The sequence below is a fragment of the Bos taurus genome, chromosome 15, assembly GCF_002263795.3.
Source record: "Bos taurus isolate L1 Dominette 01449 registration number 42190680 breed Hereford chromosome 15, ARS-UCD2.0, whole genome shotgun sequence".
Lineage (NCBI taxonomy): Eukaryota > Metazoa > Chordata > Mammalia > Artiodactyla > Bovidae > Bos > Bos taurus.
This window is the reverse complement of record NC_037342.1, coordinates 34625923-34651508: the sequence shown is the minus strand read 5'-3', so window position 1 is coordinate 34651508 and position 25586 is coordinate 34625923. Positions and strand designations below refer to the sequence as shown.

Below are 25586 nucleotides of genomic sequence, written 5' to 3'. Positions count from 1 at the left end.
TTTAGCAATTCTGTGAGCCTCCTTGGCAGCCTGCCACCTTCACCTGTGGTCTCATGCGGGATGACTCCTGTGGAGTGACACAAACACTGCTTCTTTAGGAGTAATAGTGGGGGAAAAATAATTCCATTTTTATGGAGAGCTAAGGAGGCATTTTTTGTGATGTGAGGCTATGCTTTGAAAACAAATGACTCAACAGAAATGTGACTCAAATGATAACCAATGGTCTGCAAAAATATCTCTGATTAATTGTGAAACATTTCTCTTGAATGCAGATCTGGCCACATTCTGGTCTGGCAGTGAAGAAAATAAGGTGCCTCAAGTGGTGTGATAAAGGCAACAGCCTATCACCTCCAAGGCTAAGAAAAGGGGACCTGGGGCAGAGTACTCAGGACCTAACAAACAAAGTAGAAGAGGCTGCTCTGCCTTTAGCAGGCCCCCTCCACTTAGCAAACAGCCTGGGAGATCATGATCACTTAGAAGGTTCCTTGAGAGCCAGCCACAAGCCCTGTCTAAGCAATAGGAGCTGGACCCAAGTACTGGCCCCAACTGTGCCACTGATTAGTTGGGCAGTCTTGGGTTAAGTCACTGCTTCTCATTATGCCTGAGGGCTATACTGGTAGTGACAGGACCCAGGAAGGCAGCCAAAAAAAGTGAATTCAATAAACAGTGTTGAGACAATTGAGTAGCCATCTGGAAAAATAATGAAGTTGAATCTGCACCTGACGTATATCAGGATAAATTCCAAATAGATCAAAGATTCACATGTAGACTATAAAACCATAAAGTACCAGAATAAAATAAGAGGAAAGTCCTTTATACCCTGGGGTGGGGAGGGATTCTCAAAATCCAGAAGCCATACTCTAAAGGCATCCAGATCTCTAGGAAAAGACTGGTAAATTTCATTTACAGTGAAAGAAAAGTTGCATGATAAAAATAGGACAAAATAAAAACATCAAAAGCAAAAACAAAAGGCAAAAATCTAGGAAAATACATGAGCAATTCAAATCACAGACAAAGGCCTAATCTTCCTAATATATAAAGAGCTCCTAGAAACTGATTAGCAGAAGACCAACAACTCAATTGCTGAAAAAGACAAAGGAGAACTTCCCTGGTGCTCCAGTGGTTAAGACTCAGCACTCCCCCTGCAGGGGGCATGTGTTTCCTCCTACTGTGTGGAACATGCACCTACTGCATGCAAAGCAAGCATAGACAGTGCAGGTCTATGAAGACGTACAACACGGTTCAAGTACAACACTACTTTGCATGCAGTAGGTGTTCGATCCCTGGTCAGGGAATTAAGATCCTGCCTGTCATGCAGCATAGCCAAAAAGAAAAAAAAAAGGAGAGAACATGGAGGGATATTTTCATTCTGAGGACCTTGAAATAGGCAAAGTGTCTTAAGTAGGACCCAAATACCTCAAATTATTAAAGAAAAGACTGATTAACTAGACTTCATTAAAATTAAGAATATCCAAAGGTCCGTCTAATCAAGGCTATGGTTTTTCCTGTGGTCGTGTATGGATGTGAGAGTTGGACTGTGAAGAAAGCTGAGCACCGAAGAATTGATGCTTTTGAACTATGGTGTTGGAGAAGACTCTTGAGAATCCCTTGGACTGCAAGGAGATCCAACCAGTCCATTCTAAAGGAGATCAGTCCTGGGTGTTCTTTGGAAGGAACGATGCTAAAGCTGAAACTCCAGTACTTTGGCCACCTCATGCGAAGAGTTGACTCATTGGAAAAGACTCTGATCCTGGGAGGGATTAGGGGCAGGAGGAAAAGGGGACGACAGAGGATGAGATGGCTGGATGGCATCACCGAGTCGATGGACTCACTCCGGGAGATGGTGATGGACAGGGAGGCCTGGCGTGCTGCGATTCATGGGGTCGAAAAGAGTCAGACACAACTGAGCAACTGAACTGAACTGAACTGAACTGACTGATATTTATCAAAAGATAAATATCATCACTGTTTACACTAAAAGAACAAAAGAGAAAGTCACTGCCCAGGAGATGTTCACAATATATATATCCTACAAAGAGAAGGCAATGGCACCCCACTCCAGTACTCTTGCCTGGAAAATCCCATGGACAGAGGAGCCTGGTAGGCTGCAGTCCGTGGGGTCGCGAAGAGTCGGACACAACTGAGCGACTTGACTTTCACTTTTCACTTTCATGCATTGGAGAAGGAAATGGCAACCCACTCCAGTGGTCTTGCCTGGAGAATCCCAGGGACGGGGGAGCCTGGTTGGCTGCCGTCTATGGGGTCGCAGAGAGTCGGACATGACTGAAGCGACTTAGCAGCACAAAGAAACTGAATTCATAAGATAAAGGATCTCTACAAATTGTTAAGAAAAGCAGAGATAAAACCCACTTTAAAACAATGAGCAGAGTCTTCATGCTAGACCAAAAGAAGCTATGCACGTGGCCTATAAGCATATACAAAAGTGCTCCACATCATGGGTTACCAGAGAAATGCAAATTAAATCACAGTGAGACTCCACACTACACACCCAGCAGAATGGCCTAAATCAATAAGACTGAAAATACCTGGCAAAGATATGGCACAATTAGAACTCTCATACATTGCTGGTAGGAGTATAAATTGGTACAACTACTTTGTAAAACTGTTGAGCAGAATCTATTAATGCTATATATATGACCTGGTAACACAGAAATCCTACTCTTAGTTACATTCTCAAGAGAAATAAATGTGTATGTTCACCAAAAAGCATGTAGAAGAATGTTCATAGCGGCTTTATTCATAATTTTCAAACTGGAAACAGTTCAAATACTCTTCAGCAGTTACATGGATTAATAACTTGTAGTATTGATATTACTCATCAATAAAAAAGAACGATTGCTACACAGAGAGTGGATGGTTTTAATGGACACAGTGTGTTGAACTAAAGAAGCCACACAAGAGTTCATGCTGCATGATGCCATTTATATGAAGTTTAAGAACAGGGAAGACCTGATCTCCGGAAACAGAAGTCAGAACAGTGGTTCCCTCTGCGGGGTGGGTTACTGACAGAACAAGCAGGAGGCAGCCTTCTGGGGTGCTGGAGATGGTTTGTATCTTGTGCTGGGTGGTGGTTTCTTAAGTAGATACATATGTGAACACTCATCAATCTGAACCATTAAGATTTGTGCACTTTACTATTTACATACGGTACTTCAGTTGAAAAAGTAAGATAAGCCAAAACCACCCTGAGTAGTTTTTCACCTATTAAATTGGCAAAAATCCCAAAGTTTCCTAACACATGATTAGGGAGGCTGCAGAAGCAGGCACTCTCCAACACTGCTGTTGGGAGTGGAAAATGGTACAATTCCTATGGAAGCCAGTTTCTGCAGTATCTTGCAAAATAATAAATACTCTTTAACATAATAATTTTACTTCTAGGAATTTATCCTACTGCTATACTCACCTAAACATGAAATAACACATATATATGAGGTAATTCACTATGTCACAACTTGTAATAAGCAAAGGGCAGGAAATCACCTAAATCTCCAGCAACAGGGCACTGGTTAAATAAATCATGGTACATAGGTACATAGGTACTAAGATCATGGCATCCGATCCCATCACTTCATGGCAAATAGATGGGGAAACAGTGGAAGTCAGTGGCTGACTTTATTTTTCTGGGCTCCAAAATCACTGCAGATGGCGACTGCAGCCATGAAATTAAAAGACGTTTACTCCTTGGAAGGAAAGTTATGACCAACCTAGACAGCATATTAAAAAGCAGAGACATTATTTTGTCAACAAAGGTCCGTCCAGTCAAGGCTATGGTTTTTCCAGTTGGTTATGTATGGATGTGAGAGTTGGACTATAAATAAAGCTGAGCACCAAAGAATTGATGCTTTTGAACTGTGATGTTGGAGAAGACTCTTGAGAGTCCCTTGGACTGCAAGGAGATCCAACCAGTCCATTCTAAAGGAGATCAGTCCTGGGTGTTCATTGGAAGGACTGATGTTGAAGTTGAAACTCCAATACTTTGGCCGCCTGATGCGAAGAACGGACTCATTTGAAAAGACCCTGATGCTGGCAAAGATTGAGGGCAGGAGGAGAAGGGGACGACAGAGGATGAGATGGTTGGATGGCATCACTGACACAATGGACATGGGTTTGGGTGGACTCCAGGAGTTGGTGGTGGACAGGGAGGCCTGGTGTGCTATGGTTCATGGGGTCACAGTCAGACATGAGTGAGTGACTGAACTGAACTGAACATAGGTATACTGGAATATTATGGAGTGGTAATAATGAACTAGAAAGGCTTTTTAAAAATTAATTTAATTTGGCTGTTTTGCATCTTCATTGTGGTGCACAAACTCTCTAGTTGTGGCACATGGGCTCAGCAGTTGTGGCACAAGGGCTTAGCTGTCCCATATCCTGTGGGATCTTAGTTCCCTGACCAGGGATTGTGCCCACATCTCCTGCATTGCAAGGCAAATTCTTAACCACTGGACCACCAGGGAAGTCCCTAGAAAGGCTTTTATACTGATATGAAAAGATCTCCCAGATAAATCACTGAAAGAAAAAAATCAGACACTAAAAAGCATGTAAAGTATACTACAGTTTATGTAAAAGAGAAGATAAAAATAAATCTTAGCATTCACTTATGTATGCAAAAAAGCAACTAGAAGGATATGAAGAAACTAATAATAGAATTAGTTGCACATGTAGTAGAAGGGTTTGGGGGCACTGGATAGATGGGAGATAAAGCAGGAGGGAAGTTTTTCATTTTAAATCTTTTTGTGCTTTTTAAGTTTTAAATAATGTACATGTATTAATTATTCACAAATTAAATAAGTAAAAGAAAATTTTAAAGAGAAGGTACACCAGAAGAAGAATCTTAAAAGGGTTGGGACTGTCAGAAGGTAAAGAGGGAAGTGTGATAACAACACAATGTCATCAATGTCACAATTTTACCTAGTTATTATGCAGAGAACTGCTTAATCTGAGCCAGACTGCTATAATCTAAATATACAGAACTTGCCAACATGAAGGGGAACCAAATATTGAAATGAAGAGATGAAATAATCTTATCTGGTGGCCTTAAAAACAGGCTAGACTGTCAGGGTCTGCAGGAAGGCAGCAGCAGGCAGGAGACCACAGACTGTGGAGTTAGAGGCCTGGGTTAAAGACTCGACACACAGATTCCTCCTGACCGGATGACCTGGCGGTGCAAACAGCTCAACCTAAGCTTCAGATTCTCTCATCTAGAAAGCAGGGTTAACAACCGTGCATCAATTGGGTATGAGGATTAATGGGACAAAATAAGTAAAGCATTTCCGCTCCGTCCATCCCATTGTGCACAGGACCATACAAGTCTGTCCTCGCCTCAAAGATCTCTACAAGGCCCTGGGGTTTGGAGGTACTGCCTCTCAGATCTACAGCCAGTGTCAAAATAAGTTAGCTCTCTCGATTCAATTCCTATGTGACCCCACTTGACGGGTCTCAGGCCACGCCGGTCAGCTGTTCTGCCACACATATTAGAAAAGCACAAAAGTTCAACAGTTAGAAAAAATCAGTGAAAGGAAAATAATAAAAAATAAAAGATCCTTGCACAGATTATAGTTCCAGTTTGGTAAAAGAGCTGCTTCTGCTTGGAGGAGGAGGCACTATACTTTGCTGCCAAATATCTAACACTTTAACAATGCCTGTCTGGCATGCGTGAGTGCTCCAGGAAAGGGCCCCCAATAAAATCCCTTCTAAGGGCCTGCATGGAGTGGGAGAGAGGAAATGCAGTCAGCTCTTTTTTCTCTGCAGGAAGGGGAGGCTGAACAACCGCACATCAGGAGAAAAGGCAAACAAATTGCCCATTCAAGCCAAAATAAGCCGCTCCCAAGGGGAAGGGAAACAGCTGGAGCCAATTCAGCCAGACACAGAGGTGAGGGCCCTGAAGACAGAGCTGGGCCTGGGACACCTGCCCCTGGCAACCAGGGATCCTCTGAGCAAGTGGCGGCCACACGCCCTCATCTCACTCCTGCTGACCTCATCTATGCCCATGAAGGGGAGCTGGCCAGCTTCGTCAGAATGTGGAGGGGAATCCTGGGTGAAAAGGAAGGAAGCAAGCAAGCAGCTGAACTCGTGAACCTGTCAAGTTCACCAGCTGAGCACCTATGCTGTGACAGGCACTGGGCAGGTGCCTGACACACCTGTGCCATTTGGAAAAATAACTTTTAGAGTTGGGGATTGTGATACTGCTTTTACAGATGAGGAATCAGGCTCAGTGGGGAACAACTGTACAAGGCACACAGCTAGAGAGGGGCCAGGCCGGCCACGGCCAGTGGCTTCTGCTTTTCCTTCCTGTCAGTGAGTTTGTCTACGCTCAGCTCCAGAGGCTCTTCCTTTGTCTAATACAGGAGCCTGCCCTGCCTCACCATCCTCTCTAGCCATGGGGGCAACCTTGTGGCAAACACAGCCCAGGTCAAGAGAAGCTTCATTGGACAACTAAGGAAAGAACCAAACTAAATTGCAAAAGGAGAAACAAAGAAACCCGGAAGCAAATGAAGTAGCAAAGTTGAATCATTGATGCTTTGACTTTATGGGCTTCCCCAGTGGCTCAGACGGTAAAGAATCTGCCTGAAATGCTGGAGACTTTGGTTTGATCCCTGGGTCAGGAAGATCCCCTGGAGAAGGGAATGGCTACCCATTCCAGTGTTCTTGACTGGAGAATTTCATGGACAGAGGAGCCTGACAGGCTACAGTTCTGTAGGGTCACAAAGAACAGAACACGACTAAGCAACTAACACATTCACTTTAAGAAGCTAACGTGGCTGCTGTAGGGCTTCTCTAGGGCTGAACACACAGGGCCCAGTCCCTGTCTGGGACGGTGAACAGCAAAACCCTGACACGGAGCAAAGCTGGGCTGGCACTCTTTCCAGGGCTGTTGGGGTTTTGAGATCCCCAGATCAGTGTACCCAGGCTGCAGCTTACAAATCCATTCTGCCGCTCTGCCGAGATCCTTGACCCTGACACGCTAGGTGAGGGAGACACTTCTCTCTCCACTTTCTGGAATTCCTACCATGAGCTTCAGTCTTGTTAATATTACTTCCTTAAATTATATTCTCAACATATAATAAAAGCAGCACCAACACCAGCTAACATTCACTGAGCCTTTATTTTTGTCAGGCACTGTCAGCCCTTTATACAACAACACTATGAGGTCAATAATATGATCTTCCAGGTGAGGCAGTCAAGACACAGAGAGTATCCTGAGGAAACCAGAATTGAAAAAGACACACATGTACCCCAGTGTTTACTGCAGCACTGTTTACAATAGCCAGGACATGGAAGCAACCTAGATGTCTGCTGCTGCTGCTGCTAAGTCGCTTCAGTCATGTCCGACTCTGTGCGACCCCATAGACGGCAGCCCACCCGGCAGATAAATGGATAAGGAAGCTGTGGTACATATACACAATGGAATATTACTCAGCTATAAAAATGAATGCATTTGAGTCAGTTCTAAAAATGTGGGTGAACGTAGAGCCCACTATACAGAGTGAAGTAAGTCAGAAAGAAGAAGATAAATACCATATATTAACACACATATATGGGATCTAGAAAGATGGTACCAACAATCCTACGTGCAGGACAGCAAAGGAGACAAAGACATAAAGAACAGATTTTTAGACTCAGAGGGAGAAGGGGAGGGTGGGATGGTTTGAGAGAATAGCACTGAAACATACACATTATAATATGTAAAAGAGACAACCAGGATGAGTTTGACATGTGGCACAGGGCACCCAAAGTCAGTGCACTGTGACAACCTGGAGGGATGGGGCGGGGAGGGAGGTGGGAGGGGCGTCCAGGCTGGAGGGGATACACCGCACCTGTGGCCGATTCACAACGATGTATGGCAAAAACCAGCACAATATTGTGAAGTAATTATCTTTCAATTAAAATAATTTTTTTTTAAAGACACAGAGAGGCTAAGTCATTCATATACAAGGCTACACGGCTCATAAGCAGAGGAGCCAGGATTTGCATCCAGGAGATAGGACCCCAGCGTCTGTGCTCTTAGTCACTCCCCACCCTCCTTGGCCCTGAGGAGGTGAGTGAGTCAAAGAAGCATTCGTGGAAAAGTCAGGCACAGAGTGCTGTCATCTACTGCTACTTATCCCTGAGCACCTTGTTTCACCTCTGAGTCTCAGTTTTCTTCTCCATAAAGTGGGTACAACAAATAGGCTTTGTGGAGTCCTGTGCATTTTAAGACAGAGAAGGCAATGGCACCCCACTCCAGTACTCTTGCCTGGAAAATCCCATGGATGGAGAGGCGTGGTAGGCTGCAGTTCATGGGGTCGCTACAAGTTGGACATGACTGAGTGACTTCACTCTCACTTTTCATTTTGGAGAAGGAAATGGCAACCCACTCCAGTGTTCTTGCCTGGAGAATCCCAGGGACAGAGGAGCCTGGTGGGCTGCCATCTATGGGGTCGCACAGAGTCAGACAGGACTGAAGCGACGTAGAAGCAGCAGCAGCAGCAGCAGAGCCCGAGTTACATTGTTTCAATCATCTCACTTCCCCCTCCCTTCCAGTTCGATGTGTTTCTTCTCCCCTGGAGCAAAGTGTGGCTTCTCTACATTCTACTCCAGTCTATTTGGGCACTGTTTTGTGCCCATCACGTGTGTGACCCAGCACCAGGCATGGAGGGCCTGGATCTCGGGTGTGAGACTGAAGGCAGGGAAGTCCACTTGAAGGCAGCAGGGGCAGGAGGTGGAGGCGGGAGCCGGCCGTGAGAGCCAGACATCCAGCTGGTAGGAACTCTGCTCCTCCAGCTTGTCTCCCTCTTGCTGGCCTCCTGCCAGGGCTCACAGGAGGCTTCTTGTCGCTTCCTGCTGCACAGCTTGCATCCTGCCGGGCACCCACTGAGGGCACCATGCCCCCAGGGGTGCTCAGCCTCTGATCCCAGCTCACACACAGGCAGGTATACGTGTCCAGAGTCCTGGGACTGGGCCCACCTTTCCTGACTCTGGAACCATTCATTCAGCAGACTGAGCCAAGCCCCAGGCTTTGGGAACAAAATGGAAAATAAGAGGTTTGCCCTCGAGGAGTTCACCAGTATGCCATGCCCTGCTCTCCCACTGGCTCTGCTGTTTTCCTCACTTGGGTAGGAACGCTGGACACACCTTTCCAGAATGTCATCATTTCGCTCTCCCAACCAAGAATTACTTCACTAGAACAGTTACACGAACAAGTGACTTTCCCCTCTTCCTACCCTGACCAAGAGAACCGAAAAAGAAATGGAATAGTTACTTTATTTCTTACACATCTCCTATATAGTACCAGGTACTTCAGATATATTATCTTCTCTAATCCTCACAACAACAATCCTGCCAGGTGGAATTATCCCCATTACACAGATGAGGAAAAAATGGAAGCTCACACAGAGATGGAGCCAGTTTAAACCAAGGCTGTCTGCCTGCAGAGTCTGTGCTCTGTCTACAGCCCTAGGCTGCCTGTCGGCTCTGCCTGCCACCCTGCTGACTCCAGCACCCCCACCGTCAGCTGTATTTTGTTCTTTCTTGTATTTAGATTCCCTGCAATCTTATTGTTTGTGCTGGTCCCAGAAGAAGCCAACCTCTCTTCCAGTCCAGTGACAGCAGCAGTAGCAACATCCTAGGCACTGCCTCTGATTCTTTGATTAGCTTGTCTTAATTACACCCAGGCTGGAGCAATTCCAGTATAAAGTATCTGGTGTTGCAAAGCACACAGGTCTGCTGTTACATTTTCTCACTCCCTCTCTGACTCCAGCCCCTTTCCTCCCCCCACCCACTCTGCTGGCTGGCAGCCTGCCTCCTCTGCTGTCCTTGGTTCTGCCTTCTTGCACATCACATTCGGGCCTGCAAAGCAGTGCTTCAAACTGCCACCCCAGGCAGCTGAGCCAGCCAGTCTAGCTTAATCCAGAAAACAGTGCTTGAGTTTCTGCTGAGTGCCAGGCACTGCTCTGGGTGCTGCAAATAACCAGGAAACAAAAGGAAAAGCCAGGGGCCTTGACCTTCAGAAGCTGAGATTCAGAGGCTGGGAGAGGGATGTTCACAGAACAGACATCACCTACTCAAAGCAGACAGCAACGGGGTTGTAATAGAGCCCTAAGATATTGGGCTGTGATGACCTAAAAGGGTGAGATGGAGGGAGGGAGGGAGGGAGGTTCAAGAGAGAATTGATACTGCTGTATAGCAGAAACTAACAGCACTGTAAAGTAATTATACTCCAATTAAAAAATACCCTTAAAAATAAAATACTGGGGCTGGAGGGAACTTGGTTTTCTGTTTTAACTGCTCCATTTCACAGATGGGGGACCTAAAGATGGGGGCAATTATTTGATCTAATGATATTAGATAATATCAACTAACACTTCTAAAACCCCTACTAGGAGCTAAGTGCTCTTCTAAGTGCTATACACATATCAACTCTTTTAACCCTCACAACAGCCCCAACAACCCCAAGATACCATTGCCCTTCTCATTTTAAAAATGAGAAAGATGAGGCATGGAGAGCTAAGTACCTTGTCTGGGGTCACACAGCGAATAAGTAGAAGCCTGCATTGAACTCAGATAGCCAGACTCTACACTGTCTCTCTTTTCTTTTTTTTTTTTAATTTTATTTTATTTTTAAACTTTACATAATTGTATTAGTTTTGCCAATATCAAAATGAATCCATCACAGGTATACATGTGTTCCCCATCCTGAACCCTCCTCCCTCCTCCCTCCCTATACCATCCCTCTGGGTCGTCCCAGTGCACTAGCCCCAAGCATCCAGTATTGTGCATTGAACCTGGACTGGCATCTCGTTTCATACATGATATTTTACATGTTTCAATGCCATTCTCCCAAATCTTCCCACCCTCTCCCTCTCCCACAGAGTCCATAAGACTGTTCCATACATCAGTGTCTCTTTTGCTGTCTCGTACACAGGGTTATTGTTATCATCTTTCTAAATTCCATATATATGCGTTAGTATACTGTACTGGTGTTTTTCCTTCTGGCTTACTTCACTCTGTATAATAGGCTCCAGTTTCATCCACCTCATTAGAACTGATTCAAATGAATTCTTTTTAATGGCTGAGTAATACTCCATTGTGTATATGTACCACAGCTTTCTTATCCATTCATCTGCTGATGGACATCTAGGTTGCTTCCATGTCCTGGCTATTATAAACCTACAGACTGAGTCTACCTGCGGAAGTATCGAGAAAGCTTTTTGAAGGAATTACTCACAGGCCTGATTATAAAAACCAGTGAACCTTGGTTATAAACAGCCAATAAGAAGAAACATCAATTAATCACAGGCTTGGGAGTTCCTGAGTGCCAAGAAACACAAGGCAGGAAAGCAGTGGGCCAAGCCATCACCCCCCAACCCCACCCCGTCTCCAAAAAAAGAGCCGAGCAAGAGGAAAGAATTTGGTGCAAAGGACTGACTCAAGAGCCAGGAGCAGCCCAATTCTCTTCCTCTCCAATGTTCAGCTCTCTGCACACGATGCCCTCAACCTATAAGATCTTTAATTCTCCCCAAAATGCCTCTTCCTGAAGCAGGGAGGCTAGCTCAGGTACCTTTTTAGATGCTCAATAATATGTAGAGAAATTTTAGAAAAAGGGCCCCTAGCAAAGCCTTGGTCAACTAAATACTTCCATTTCCCAGCATCTCCCCCAGCATACACACACACGCACGTTGGCCTTTGCTTAATCAGGAGTCCTCCAGTTCTGCCCATGAGTTTCAGAATAAACGCAGTTATCAGGACACAAATTACTTACCAATCACCGCCAGATTATGCTCTGAGCCACAGGAGATCTGTAAAAAGAAATAAAATAAGTTATATTATAGATATAAATAGAAAACTTATTTAAGCCATTATATTTTATGATCAGAGTTATTTTTAAGGATATTAACATCCAGTTTTGGAGCAATTTTAGGAAGTAGAAAGGGGCACAATGAACAAAAGACTATAATTACAATACACTCACAACTCCATAAAAAGTGAAAAAATAAAAAAATATTGAATGGAAATACACCACAATGTTAATGTATTTGCTTGTAGGCAGAGACCATAAGTGATTTTTTAAAAAATCCTTTATTCTTTATACTTTTTTTTTGTATTTTTCAACTTTCTATAATGAGCATGTGTTACTGTAAAAAAAAAAAATGAAAATATAAGGCAATATAAATGACAGTTTTGGAAAACTGAGCTGAAAAGTCCATCACTCTGGCCTGGAATGATAAAATGAGCAAAGAACTCAGTGGAAACAGACTTGCCCAAGGGAAAACGCTTGACTTCTGCCCATCTGCTCACTCTCCCTTCTACCTTCCAGCCACACAAACCACCTGCAGTTCTCTGAACACATGTCCTCTCACACCTCCGGGCCTTTACACATGCTGCTCCTCTGCTCTGCATGGCCTCCCCTGAACTGCCTACCTCCAAAAATTCTTTTCATCCTTTAAAATTTCAAAGCATCCAGACACTCCCTTGCTACTGCTTCTAGCTGACGGAAGCACTCCTTCCATTAGGCAATTTATATGCATCCCCACTGCAGCAATCATCTTGTCGTCTTTTACATTTTCCCCCATTTCCTCACTAGACTGTGTGTGTCTTGAAGACAGCGCTATGTCTCATTCCCTTCTGCACTACTACACAGATGGACTGTACAAGGTCTGGGGCTCAGAGAAAATGAATGAAAGAACAAAGTACCTAAAGAACAAACACCTAAGAGACAATCATCTGGGGTTCTGAATTCAGTGCTGTACCCAGTGAGAGCTATTTCTTGCCTCTCAGTCTCTGCATGTCCCAAATGCTACCAGAAGGAAGTGACTGGGAAAATAAGAGCGTAAATTGTCCCCCAGGTATTAATTAAAAGGAACTCTAGGTTCTGGAGAAGATCCTGTGACCTTTACTGTGATGCTTACTTTAGCTCCTGGCAAGAAAAAGGGCTTCAGGTACTTATGGAATGTCAACTGGAAGAGCCCTGGAGATCACCTAGTCTGATCTTTCACATGATGTGGAGAAAACGGGCTTAGGAAGAGGAAATATAACTTGCATCAGGTGCCAGTGGAAGTGCGTGTCTGTCTAAATTAAGACTAGAGCCTCTCTGATTCCCTCATTCTCACACTCTCCTGGTGCTGTAACTTCTTACACTTTCCCAGTGAAAAACCACTTGGCAGTGATATTCAAGGGTAACTAGCACAGGCCCCTGACAGTCAAGGTAACAGGCTCAAAAGACATTTGAGTACGGCAGGCCTGGTGGCTCAGCTGGTAAAGAATCTGCCTGCAGTGCAGGAGACCTGGGTGCGATCCCTGGGTTGGGAAGATCCCCTGAAGAAGGGAGAGGCTACTCACTCCAGTATTCTAGCCTGGAGAAGTCCATGGACCAAGACCATGGAGTCGCAAAGAGTTAGTCATAACTGAGCAACTTTCACTTCACTTCAAGTGAGAAGGGGCAGCCAGGCTTCTCAGGCTTTTTCCTTTGTAAAACTTATGGGTCCAGGATCTTAGTTTCCTCAGGGAAGAGGGCTACCCATGTTTAGGTGGATTCCCTAACACTGTCTGGCAAAGAAGTACCTGGGTATTAAATATTTCCAGGCTGACTAGTCTCTGAGCTCCTGTGAGGCAGGCTCTGTCTCTGATTTATCTGAGGCGGTCCCCCTAGGCCTCACCCAGGCCATACACACAGCACAAGTTCATCATATGCTTCCTGGTTATACTGAGGCTGGTTCCCTTGGTTTTGCCACAGGAAGCTACTTAGATGGAAGAATTAGAAACAAACTTAGGTGTCTAACAATAGGAGAATTCTATGTAAGTTACAGTAGAGCCATCTGATGACTTGGAAATTATTATGCAGCCTTGGAAAATGATGCTTACAATAAAGGAAAATACGTGTGATATCCTGTGAACTGAAAAAACTACATAAAAATTATATATGTAATATGATCTCAACTCTATAATAAAACATGAATAAAAGACTGGAAGGAGTTATTCCAAAAATTTAATAGTGATAGCCTCTGGGCTAAGGATAAGGGTAAGGATAAGGTAAGGGTAAGGATAAGAATAAGGATAAGGGGGTCATTATGAATATGAGTATCACTATGCCAAAGCCTTTGACTGTGTGGATCACAATAAACTGTGGAAAATTCTGAAAGAGATGGGAATACCAGACCATCTGACCTTCTTGAGAAATCTGTATGCAGCTCAGGAAGCAACAGTTAGAACTGGACATGGAACAACAGACTGGTTCCAAACAGGAAAAGGAGTACGTCAAGGCAGTATATTGTCATCCTGCTTATTTAACGTATATGCAGAGTACATCATGAGAAACCCTGGGCTGGATGAAGCCACAAGCTGGAATCAAGACTGCCGGGAGAAGTATCAATAACCTCAGATATGCAGATGACACCACCCTTATGACAGAAAGTGAAGAAGAACTAAAGAGCCTCTTGATGAAAGTGAAAGAGGAGAGTGAAAAAGTTGGCTTAAAGCTCAACATTCAGAAAACTAAAATCGTGGAATCCAGTCCCATCACTTCACGGGAAATAGCTGGGGAAACAGCGGAAACAGTGGCTGACTTTATTTGGCGGGGGGGCTCCAAAATCACTGCAGATGGTGACTGCAGCCATGAAATTAAAAGATGCTTGACCCTTGGAAGGAAACCTATGACCAACCTAGATAGCATATTAAAAAGCAGAGACGTTACTTTGCCAACAAAGGTCCATCTAGTCAAGGCTATGGTTTTTCCCGTGGTCATGTATGGATGTGAGAGTTGGACTATAAAGAAAGCTGAGCACTGAGGAACTGATGCTTTTGAACTGTGGTGTTGGAGAAGACTCTTGAGAGTCCCTTGGACTGCAAAGAGATCCAACCAGTCCATCCTAAAGGAGATCAGTCCTGAGTGTTCATTGGAAGGACTGATGTTGAAGCTGAAACTCCAGGACTTTGGCCACCTGATGCAAAGAGCTGACTTATTTGAAAAGACCCTGATGCTGGGAAAGATTGAAGGTGGGAGAAGGGGACGACAGAGGATGAGATGGTTGGATGGCATCACCGACTCAATGGACATGAGTTTGGGTAAACTCCAGGAGTTGGTGATGGACAGGGAGGCCTGGCCTGGCATGCTGTGGTCCATGGGGTCACAGAGAGTCGGACACAACTGAGCGGCTGAACTGAACTGAACTGATGAGTATGGTTTTCCCTTTGCCTTTTTCTATGTTCTTTAAATTTTATACACAATTTTAATAATCAGAAAAATTATCTAGTACAAATAAGGAAAATAAATATAACGCAGTTCCCACCACAGAGGAGTAAAAAAAATTTTTAAAAAGGCTCTTGGCTATAAAATAAATGTGCTATAAAATCTGACATGTTCTGAAGTAGTAGAGATAAAAAATTTGAAGGAAATAATTAAATTATAAAGGTAGTTGTATTATGGTAAGATTATAAGATTTTTTTCCTTCAAATTCTCTATTTTTCAAACATTCTTTAAATGTTCAAAATTAAAGCCACCATACACTGAGGACTCATATGTGCCAGGTATCATGCCAAGACACTTTATAAACACTATCTCACCTTACTCATAACAGTAATATTTTAGGTAGGTTTGACTTTGCTCATTTCAGAGAGAAGAGAACTGAGGTTCATATATATTCATAACTTCCTAGTTTGCTAAGTGGCAGCCATAGAACTAAAAGCCAGGTTTGTCTATCTCCAGAGCTCATGTTCTATACGGCCAGGTTACACTACCTTTATTTTTTTTTTAATGAAGTTATTTCATTTTATAAATGCAGGCAGAAAGGGCCTGCCTCTGATTGCCAGGGCTCACCCTGGGGCTGCGGGAGCAGACCTGACCAGCCTTGAAGACTAGGGGCTTCCAGAAACAAGTCACTGACAAACGCCAGCATCAGGCAGCAGATGCTGCTGTGAATTAATGAGCGAGACAGTGATGAATGGATTTTGTCAAGGCAATGTAGTGCTTGAAGCTCAAAGTTCCCTGCTGTTTCTTGCTGTCTGTGCATTGGCACAGAGGTCAGGAGACTGAACACCACAGGCCACAAAATCCCAGTGCTACACTCCTTCAACAAGATTGTGTCAATGACCATTTGTTTCACATTGCCTCTGTCAGCATCTACCCACTGTCCAGCTTTCTAGAAGACTCTGTTAACAATGGCAGTATGCCCAGGAGAAAGAGAGTCAGGGTCAGAACCAGGTGAATGCTAAGTCCTCCGCTTTCTGGCTGTCAGACCTCCGGCAAGGTATTTAGCCCCTGGAGCCTCAGCGTTCTCAGGAGTATAAGGTAGAAAAGAGTATCCTCCCATCTGCCTGACAGAATTGCTAGAGGACAAATGACACAGTCCATCCCCCAACAGCCATGAGTCTCATCTTCCTTACATATAACCCTGCACATGTCACGCCCCTATAGAAAACCCTCCACAGGACTTCTGCACTGGAAGGGCAAAGTCTAAAGCAAGTGGTATGGCTTACAAGGTCCTCACAAGTAGGCCCCTGTTTACCTCTCTGGCCTCCCTTTTCCCCCTTGCTACTCATGAACTCTCAACCCCAAGTAACATATCCCTTTTCCCATTCACACTAGCTACATTTTCTGTAAGAATATCACATGATTTCAGACTTTAATACATGCTATTCTCCTTGACTCGACTTCCCTTTCTCCTACTCTCCATCTAGCAAAATCGTTTATGATTGCTTACATTGTGCCTGTATGCTCAGTCCTGTCCGACTCTTTGCAACCCCACGGACTGTAGTCCACCAGGCTCCTTTGTCCATGGGACTGCCCAGACAAGAATACTGGAGTGGGTTGCCATTTCCTTCTCCAGGGGATCTTCCCAATCCAGGGATTGAACCTGTGTCTCTTACGTCTTCTGCATCGGCAGGCGGGTTCCTTACCATTAGTGCCACACTACCTCCTGGTAAAGCCTTCTCTGACTTCTCAAAGTAGAGCCAGCTGCTCCACCCTGGCTACTCCCACAGCACCACGCACCATGGCCCTTACCACATGATGTTTACTTATGAACCGTTTATGTGTTAAGCACCTCTGTCTCTCACAGATCCAGCAGGGTGCCTGCCCAGTAATGCGTCTGCCATATAGCCCAAGCTAAAGGCATGAAGGGGCCCAGACAAAGATAATGGGCCCAGAGATGTGAGATGATCCCAAAACAGTGTGAGTAGTGGTGCGGAGATGCCAGTCCAAATGCAGAAAGGCACTGCGATGCAGCATGAAGGCAGGAAGGGAAAGGTATTAGTAGACAGGGAGATGGGGAGGGTGTCAAGAGCACAGAACTGTTCCAGGGTGGGTTTCAGCTTGCTGGTTGGGGCCTTCAGGATTCAGGGGGCACACCCCCCCAGCAGTGAGGAGTGGGGGACAGAGGAGTTTATGGAAAGTTGTCCTGTCACTCGGTCCAAACACTAGAGGGATCTGCTCTGCTCAGGCAACTCAGCCTGAGGAGGCAGAGCTGCAGAAAACAACTTCCAAAGCCTCAACTGCCACGGGGACAAGATCTCCTAGGAGCCCTCCTGCGGAGCTGGACTCCATCAGTTCTCATGAAGGAGGCCACAACTCCCCCTGGGCGGGATCCCACTAAATACAGTTGGACAGGGATGACCTGGGGCAAGAACTGACTGGTAGTGGACATCCACTACCAGTAGCTGCTGAAACATTAATGGGTTAAGTAAAGGAATAACTAAAAGCATAAATAAAAATTAGATGACTGAAAATATTGGCCAGATGTTGAATATGAGTGCTTTAGTTTCCACCGTCACACTTGTACCATTTCTATAAACTGCTGACTGGCCCTTATTGAGTCTTAATGGCCAAGAACCTGGCTAACTGCTTTGCCTATATTATTTCATTTAAACTGAAACCAAATCTAAATTTTTTTTGTTACAACCACTTTACAAATGAGACAGTTGGGGTTCAGAGAGGTGAGGTAACTGATCAGAGTCTTACCGCTGATGGAGGTGCTGGATTCTGTGCTCGTATCTTCTTCAACCTTTCTGTCCTGTTAACTGTCCAAACCCTTCCCGGTGCCACATAGCATGTTCTCACATCTGGCAACCCTGTGTCAATTATCAAGGGATCTTATGCTGGGAGAGCCCCAGATTTACAAGGCTCAACCATCTGCCTGTGGTTACGAGTGTCTACCTCTGGTAGATCTAGATTTACCTCGATCAAGGGCTGTTCCAGGGCTTTTTCTCAGGGGACGCGGCTGTAAAATGGCAACAAAGATTTGTGGAAGCTATCACCTCGCGGGGAAGGCCACCAGGTTGACCCACTCCGCACACTTTAATCAGGGAAAAAAGAGTAGGGCGGGGTGCGACCAGGACGCAGGAAAAGAAGCACTGAGATTCCCATGAGGGAAACCAGGCCGAGGCCAGACCAACCCCGAGGCTGGTCCCCGACACCATCCAGGGGCCATCCTCAGCGCGGGGACCTCCCAACGGAGAGGTGGCAGCTCAGGGACCACCCTGGTGCGCAGCAGCGTGACGGGCCTACTGATTGGTTCTGCCTCACGCCAATGGGCCTGGGCGCCGGCCGATGCCATGGCAACAAGGCGCACGTGTGGACGCACGTGACGGCGGGCGGGCGGGGCGTCCACTCCGTAGGGTATTCTGCGGAAGGAGAGCTTCGGCGGTACAGCCCCGGCTCCCACCCTCACCGCACGTCCTTGGCCAGCGCCGCCCGGTCCTGAGAAAGAACAGACTGGCATGCAGCTCCAGAACGGCAGCCTCGCCCCGGCTGGGATTAACGAACGGGTTAACAGGGAAGGGAATGGGCGCCTCAGCGCAGCCTTTGCTAAATTCTGCCCTAACCCAGCTGCCACCTGCATAGAACTCAAGGGAGACAAACCAGAATTTCCAGACCTGTTAGAAAAGCAGGCTGGGAGGCTGGGCATATTTTACGACAAACTGCAGTCCTGTCAGTCAAAGGCGTTTTACCAGTAGGCTCAGAAAAAGCTTCAAAGGAGGTCCTTGGTGACAGCAGAGCGGCGCGGTTGCTTGTTTCTGGAAGCACCTACTCTTAAAAAGACACCTCTGACTCCCTTTGTCGGGGCGTCAACTTTTGACTGAAGCCTAGATGTCAAAGAAGCCAAAAAAAAATGAGACCTCTGGTCCCAGAGGTTTCAGCTTGTCGTCCACCTCAAAATCCAGGGAAGGAAGAACGCATTCACCCTGAAAAGCCTATTTTTCTTTCGTTTTTAAAATAGATTTACTATTGTTTTTCTTTTGAACTTTTTGTTTTGTATCAGGATACAGCCGACCAACAACGTTGTGATAGTTTCAGGTGAACAGCTGCGGGACTCAGCCGTACATATATATGTATCCATTCTCTCTCCTTTTGCACAACCTATGGAGAAGGAAATGGCAACCCGCTCCAGTGTTCTTGCCTGGAGAATCCCAGGGACGGGGGAGCCTGGTGGGCTGCCGTCTATGGGGTCGCACAGAGTCGGACACGACTGAAGCGACTTAGCAGCAGCATACCTAAGTATAGGCCACCTAATGCAAAGAACTGACTCATTGGACAAGACCCTGGTGCTGGGAAATATTGAAGGCAGGAGGAGAAGGGGACTACAAAGGATGAGATGGTTAGATGGCATCACCGTCTTGATGGACATGAGTTTGAGCAAGCTCTGGGAGTTGGTGATGGACAGGGAAGCCTGGGGTGCTGCAGTCCATGGGGTCGCAAAGAGTTGGACACAACTGAACGACTGAACTGACTGATACCTAAGAAAATGAACCTTAAACTAGGTCCTACTTCATTCTCAAATGGAGAGGTTGCAGTGGGGAGGAAGAGAGCTAAAATTTGTTAAGTGCCTGGATGCCAAACGTGTGATATTATGGAATTTCACTTTACTCGCAAAGCTGCATCCTCCCAGCTACTCTTAGAAGTGGGGATCAATCTTCTAACAGGTCGGCAAACACACTCTGAAAGGTTAAATATGTCACACTGGGCTATTTACCCAGGTGAGCCTTGATCCAAAGCCCGTGAGCTTTACCCGCTACATATCCTGCCCCTCTTCTGGTACCAGACTGCCCCAGGCATTAAGGCTCAAACTCTCAAGTGACTAACAGCTCTCTGACTCCTTTATCTCTTTCCTACTCTGTCTCAAGAGCCTGTTAATTCTGCCTTCTCCATGTCTTGATTTTTTTAGCTGCTACCATCTTAGTTCAGTCCTTTCCACTCCAACTTGGAAGCTTTTGAGAGCTGCCTCTCAAGCTTTCTTCTTGCCATCCTGTCGTGATCTGGTTTAAAAAGAAATTTTTTTAAGTTGTCATGGTCTCAAAGTCTCCAACTTCCTACCACACTTTATCTCTCACTCCTTCCCTACATAAACCCACTAACCCAGCAACACAAGTCTCTTCTCTGTCCCTGGAAAATCTCTGTGTTTTCCCTCTTTTGCACCATTATTTGCACCATTCTCCCTTCTCCATACCATTCTGAACCTACCAACTTTACAAGGCCCAGTTCAAAACTCACTGCCTGGAGGAAGTCTCCCAGATCATCTCAGCCCTTAAAAGATCTGTCTTCTCTCAAATCCTACCACTTGTCTTGGCTAAAGTTGGCTTTTGTCAAACCTCCTTTCTACTGTTAATAATTTGGGTGTGGGGGTAGGGCATATCTCCCCAGGCAGTGTAGGGTAGTAGGAAGAGCTTGGAACCAGAAGATCTGGATTTTGAGTCCTTGCCCTGCCACCTCCTTGTCATAGGACCTTGGGCAAATCTCTCCACCTCTCTGGATTTCAGTTCCCTCAACTTTAGGATGGGATGGTAACAAACAAGTGAATCTCATACATCCTAAAACCCTTTCACACCCATCCCAACTTCTACAGAATAGAATTCACTTTGAGTTTGACCCTGTTCTGCAGACATCTCTCCAAAATATATAAAATATAATTTGGAGAACATATAAAAGGAAACTATAAGTACTCGGAACTGGCATATGTTCACTATGAACAGTTCATTTCCTTTTTTAATAATTATTTACTGCCAGATAAGGAGAGGACTTGAGAAATGTCTAGTTAATTAGAATATAATATACACAATTAACCTAGCCAGCCAGCCCCTCAGAATACTTGCTTTTTCCATAGTGCACTCAAAGAAAATTGCTTTCTCCTAAATTGCTATGTTGATACTATGTGCACTCGTGGCATAATTGGTGTGAATGGGCTATCGAGGGATACCTGCACAAAGAAGGTTAATGCATAGATTGGCCACAGTCTGTGAAGTGGCTTAATGTGAAAATCCTGCCTGAAAAATGTTGTATGGTATAAGTCATCTTGTTGGTAGCTGGCACAGTAGCTGGAAAAAATAGACACAAGAAAGGTTCATATAAAGAGGAGCTACAGTCAGAAGAGTCGGAAGCAACAGGAGCAAACTAAAGAAGAGTAGCTAAGTCACTGGAATGTGAGATTTCTAGATCCTACTGCTGACAGTGCAAGAAAGTCGAGCTTTTTCAGCTACCTTGTGTTTTAAGTGACTTTCCAGTTGTTCTTTTATAAGGCATTTGCTTCACCTGTTCCCAGTACTTATGCCCATCCTAAAGTAACCTGAGAGTATCTCTGATCCTTACAGACTAAAAGTGCCAAACTTAACAAAGCATCTGAATTTCAGTAAAGGCAATGCCAGGAAGTTACTTGTGCCCATGAGAACAGGATACAGCCACGTGAGCTGAGCAGCTGACCTCAGAGACAGGTAATTAACAGATTTAGGCCAGCATGCTTCTCCAAAAAACTGAACCCTTTCCCTAATAGCCAAGACGGGCTGAAATTTATAAAGACTGCCAATACCAAATGCTGATGAGGATGTGGAACAACTGGAAATCTCTTACATGACTGGCAGGAATATAAACTCAACTGCACTGAAAAATTGGCAGTATCTGCTAAAGGTAAATACACACAGACACACATACCAGGAGACTCAAGTACCCGAAATAAATGATTACTTACTTCCATCAAAAAACATGTATAAGAATGTTCACAGCTGCTTTATTCATAATAAAAACATAAAATTACCCAAATATTCATCATCAATAGAATGAATAAAGTATAGTATAATCAGAATACTTTGTAACTTTGGGGGGATAAAAACCCTACTGCTATTCAAAACATGGATAAATCTTCAAGAATAATGGTGAACAAAAGACTCCAGTCACAGAAGAGTAAATATTGTAAGACACTATCTACATGAAGCTCAAAAACAGGCAAATTTATTTCAAATAAATAATATAATTGTTCTGAAGAGGGGAAAAAGAACCAGTCCTAGTAACTTTTAAGCCCAGTACTTTGACTAAATAAATTGTGTTTAAAAACAAAAAGAACTGTTAAAAATACCCTACTCAGTGGATTGATTTTGTCCCATAGCAGTATGCATGTATTAGTTCTGAAAGTATTTTGTATATATTTTAGGACTGTGCAGATGAAATATATGAATGTTCTTGGGAGCTAGAGTGTTCACTGTAGATAAAGAAAACACAAATATGTAATGAGAGAGGGCCAAGAGGAACTCTGTGGATATAAGGTTAGAATTAGACATATCAGTATGAACTCACAGTTTTCTATATGTACACACACAGAGGTTGAGTTAAACCAATATGAAATTGTCTAGAAGCAAGGACACCCCAGCAGCAATGAGGTCACTTGATGTACCGATTTTGGTTTTTTAATACTGTTTAAGAACAATCAGAGCTCCCTGAAGGAATGGCTGATTCCAGGGTTGAGACTGGGAAAGAACAATTTGAGCCAGGAACATCTATTTGTGCCAAGAAGAAAGGAAGTGATCAAAGAATGACAGGGATATGTCAAAAGGATATAGAAGCTTGAAGGATCTCCCACTGGCTAAGTCAGGGAAAATTGGGGCATCAAAATGAGTAATGATAATATATTACAGCTCATTAAATACAAGAAAAAATCCTAAGTATATACTATACTTATGAATAATAAATAAATAAGGGAGCAAGGAAAGCTCTCCCTTATAGTAAAATGTAGAAAATTATAAATGCAAAAGTAATAATTATTTTTTTATCAAGAAAATAATTTTGCAATATAATGGTGAATTCAGGCAAGAAACATTAATAGATGTTAAAACTATTGGGCCAAGTATGAAGAGGAACAGGATATTTACATAGCCTCACTTCACAGACTCACATAGTATCTCTTCACAGATTACTTCTTAATTACAAAGAAACGAGAAATGGTAGCTTTATAGTAAAGGAGGCAGACGTCACCTCACCCAAGTGATCTAAGTTAGCATCACTGACAATGGCATAAATCAATATCAGTTGCCTCTTCCTGTGATACATTAAAGAAATATCACTTATTTAATATTCCTGCTGAAAGTGCCTAATGAAATCAAATCATGAGGAAAAATCAGATAGAACCAAATTGAGGGCCATTATACCAAACAACTGTTCTGTGCTCTTAAAAAAAAATCAATGTCATAAAAGATAAGAAAAGCTATTCCAGATTAAAGCAAGCAAAAAGACATGACAGCTAAATGCAATATACGATCCTGGATTGGATCCTACATCAAAGTGAAAAATTGTCATAAAAGATGTCATTGAGACAACTGGAGAAAGATGAAGATGCTCTGTAGATGAGACAACAGTGTTCTATCAATGTTAAATTTTTAGAAAGAGACACACACACATAAATGCACACAAATGTGGTAAAATGTTAAAACATGCTGTGTCTGGGTGAAGGATTTGGAGAGTTCTTTATTCTTGTAACTTTTCTATAAATTTGATATTATTTCAAATTAAAAAGTTAAAAATGTAAATAAGCAAAACTAATCTATAGTGGAAGTGTAGAGCAGTGGTAATCTTGGGGTAGGTGTATCTGAGAAAGGTCAAGAGGGATGCTTTGCTGAGGTGCCTAATTTGGGTGATTACATAGGTATTTACAAATGTAAAGTTTCATTGAGTTGAACATTTAAGGTCTGCATATTTTACTGTGTTTAAGTTATACTTCAATCAAAACAAACAAACAAGAAAAAGAGAAAAGGAAAGTAAAAGTAGGCTTCCCAGGTGGCTCGATGGTAATGAATCCACCTGCCAGTGCAGGAGACACGGGTTCAGTTCCTGGGTTGAGAAGATCCTCTGGAGTAGGAAATGGCAACTCACTCCAGTATTCTTGCCTGGGAAATCCCATGGACAGAGAAGCCTGGTTGGGCTATAGTCCATGGGGTTGCAAAGTGTCAGACATGACTGAGCAACTGAGCACACACATACCCAAAGCAAAGAAGCATAGCCTTCCTTCCTGAATCATTCAGTCCAAAAGCTGAAGGAAGGAAGGTGGCTAAGCAGGGGAGTGGATGATGGCAGCCCATGTGAGGCAAGTGGCTCAGCAGGGTTGGCAGCAGCCCGGGGAGCTCAGAGCCTGGCTCAACAGCAGTGGCCTGGTGGACCGCAGGACCCCAGGCAAGGAAGATCGCAGCAGGACTGGGGGCAGTGCACTGGTTTCGTACAGGGGAACTGATCAAAGAAGTAAAAGCAGTGAAAACAGATGAGAAAGTTGAGGCTCATGGAGATAAAGAACCTGGTCCTAAATCTGATACTTGTTAAATTACCTGACCTTGGGCCTAGGGATTTCACCTTTAATCCTTCATTTCTTCAGTGTCTATCCTAATACTTGCATCACAGGATCCATAAGATCAAGTATACCAAAGCATCCAACCCCACTCCTGATACTGGGTTGGCCAAGAAGTTTGTGCAGGTTTCCTATAAGATGTTATGGAAAAACCTGCATGAATTTTTTTTTTGCCAACTCAATACTTAGACATAGTTCAATAAATGTTAACCTCCATCTCCTGTGATATCCCAAATCTTTTTATATTATAAAGCCTTTGGAAAATATGTCTTTATATTAATTTTCATTGTTGTGATTTTAAACATTAGGCTTTTCTTCATAAAGGTTCCCCTGCAATAAGACTATTTCTTATTTCAGCAGGTTCTACAGATGCTCTGTGTACGCCATTGGTGTCCACACACAGGAAGTCTCAAGTATATGCCCATCTTATACGCAATGCAGTGAGCACAGTTACATGGGCAGGGATGCATGCGCGGATCAGCCTTGAGGTCAAGAGACTGAACATAATCTCAGAATATTAAAATTGATGGGCTACATGGGATAAACTGCCACTCAAACCAATGTTTCCACAACAAGAAAACCACAGGCCCCACCACACTCAGGGAGTCAGAGAAGTGGTCTTAGTTCTGGCCTTAACTCTTGCCTGGAATTCTGCAGCAGCTTCTGTAGTGTCCCTCTCCTCCTCAGCCTCTCCCTACTCTGCCAAGATGCTCTTCTGAAAGTCCACATGGATCAGCTGTCTCCGTGTCACCCAAACCCACACTCCTTGTCTGGCATTGAAAATCCTCCATGGTCTAGACCTAGAGTGGTTCTCTGGCCTCTCTTCCAGTTGAATTATCCACAAATACTTGCATGCCAGCCTCATCAGACCCCAGACACTGTATTGCCCTACTCCTCATCACACCCAGCTCATGCTGTCCCCTTGGTTCGGGGTAACCCTCACCATTCATTCCTGGGAAGGAGGGAGACAGCAGAAGAGGAGAAGGGAAAGGACTGCTAACA

General features: G+C 44.2%; 1 protein-coding gene across 2 annotated transcripts in view; it reads right to left on the bottom strand.

Moving 5' to 3' along the window:
• Positions 1 to 25586, bottom strand: part of SERGEF (secretion regulating guanine nucleotide exchange factor) — a 248199-nt gene that overhangs the window by 78549 nt on the left and 144064 nt on the right. For both annotated transcript variants that reach the window (XM_059874868.1, NM_001076021.1), the window contains exon 10: positions 11762 to 11798. In XM_059874868.1, the coding sequence (XP_059730851.1) occupies positions 11762 to 11798 (37 nt within the window). The remainder of the gene's footprint in view (positions 1 to 11761; positions 11799 to 25586) is intronic.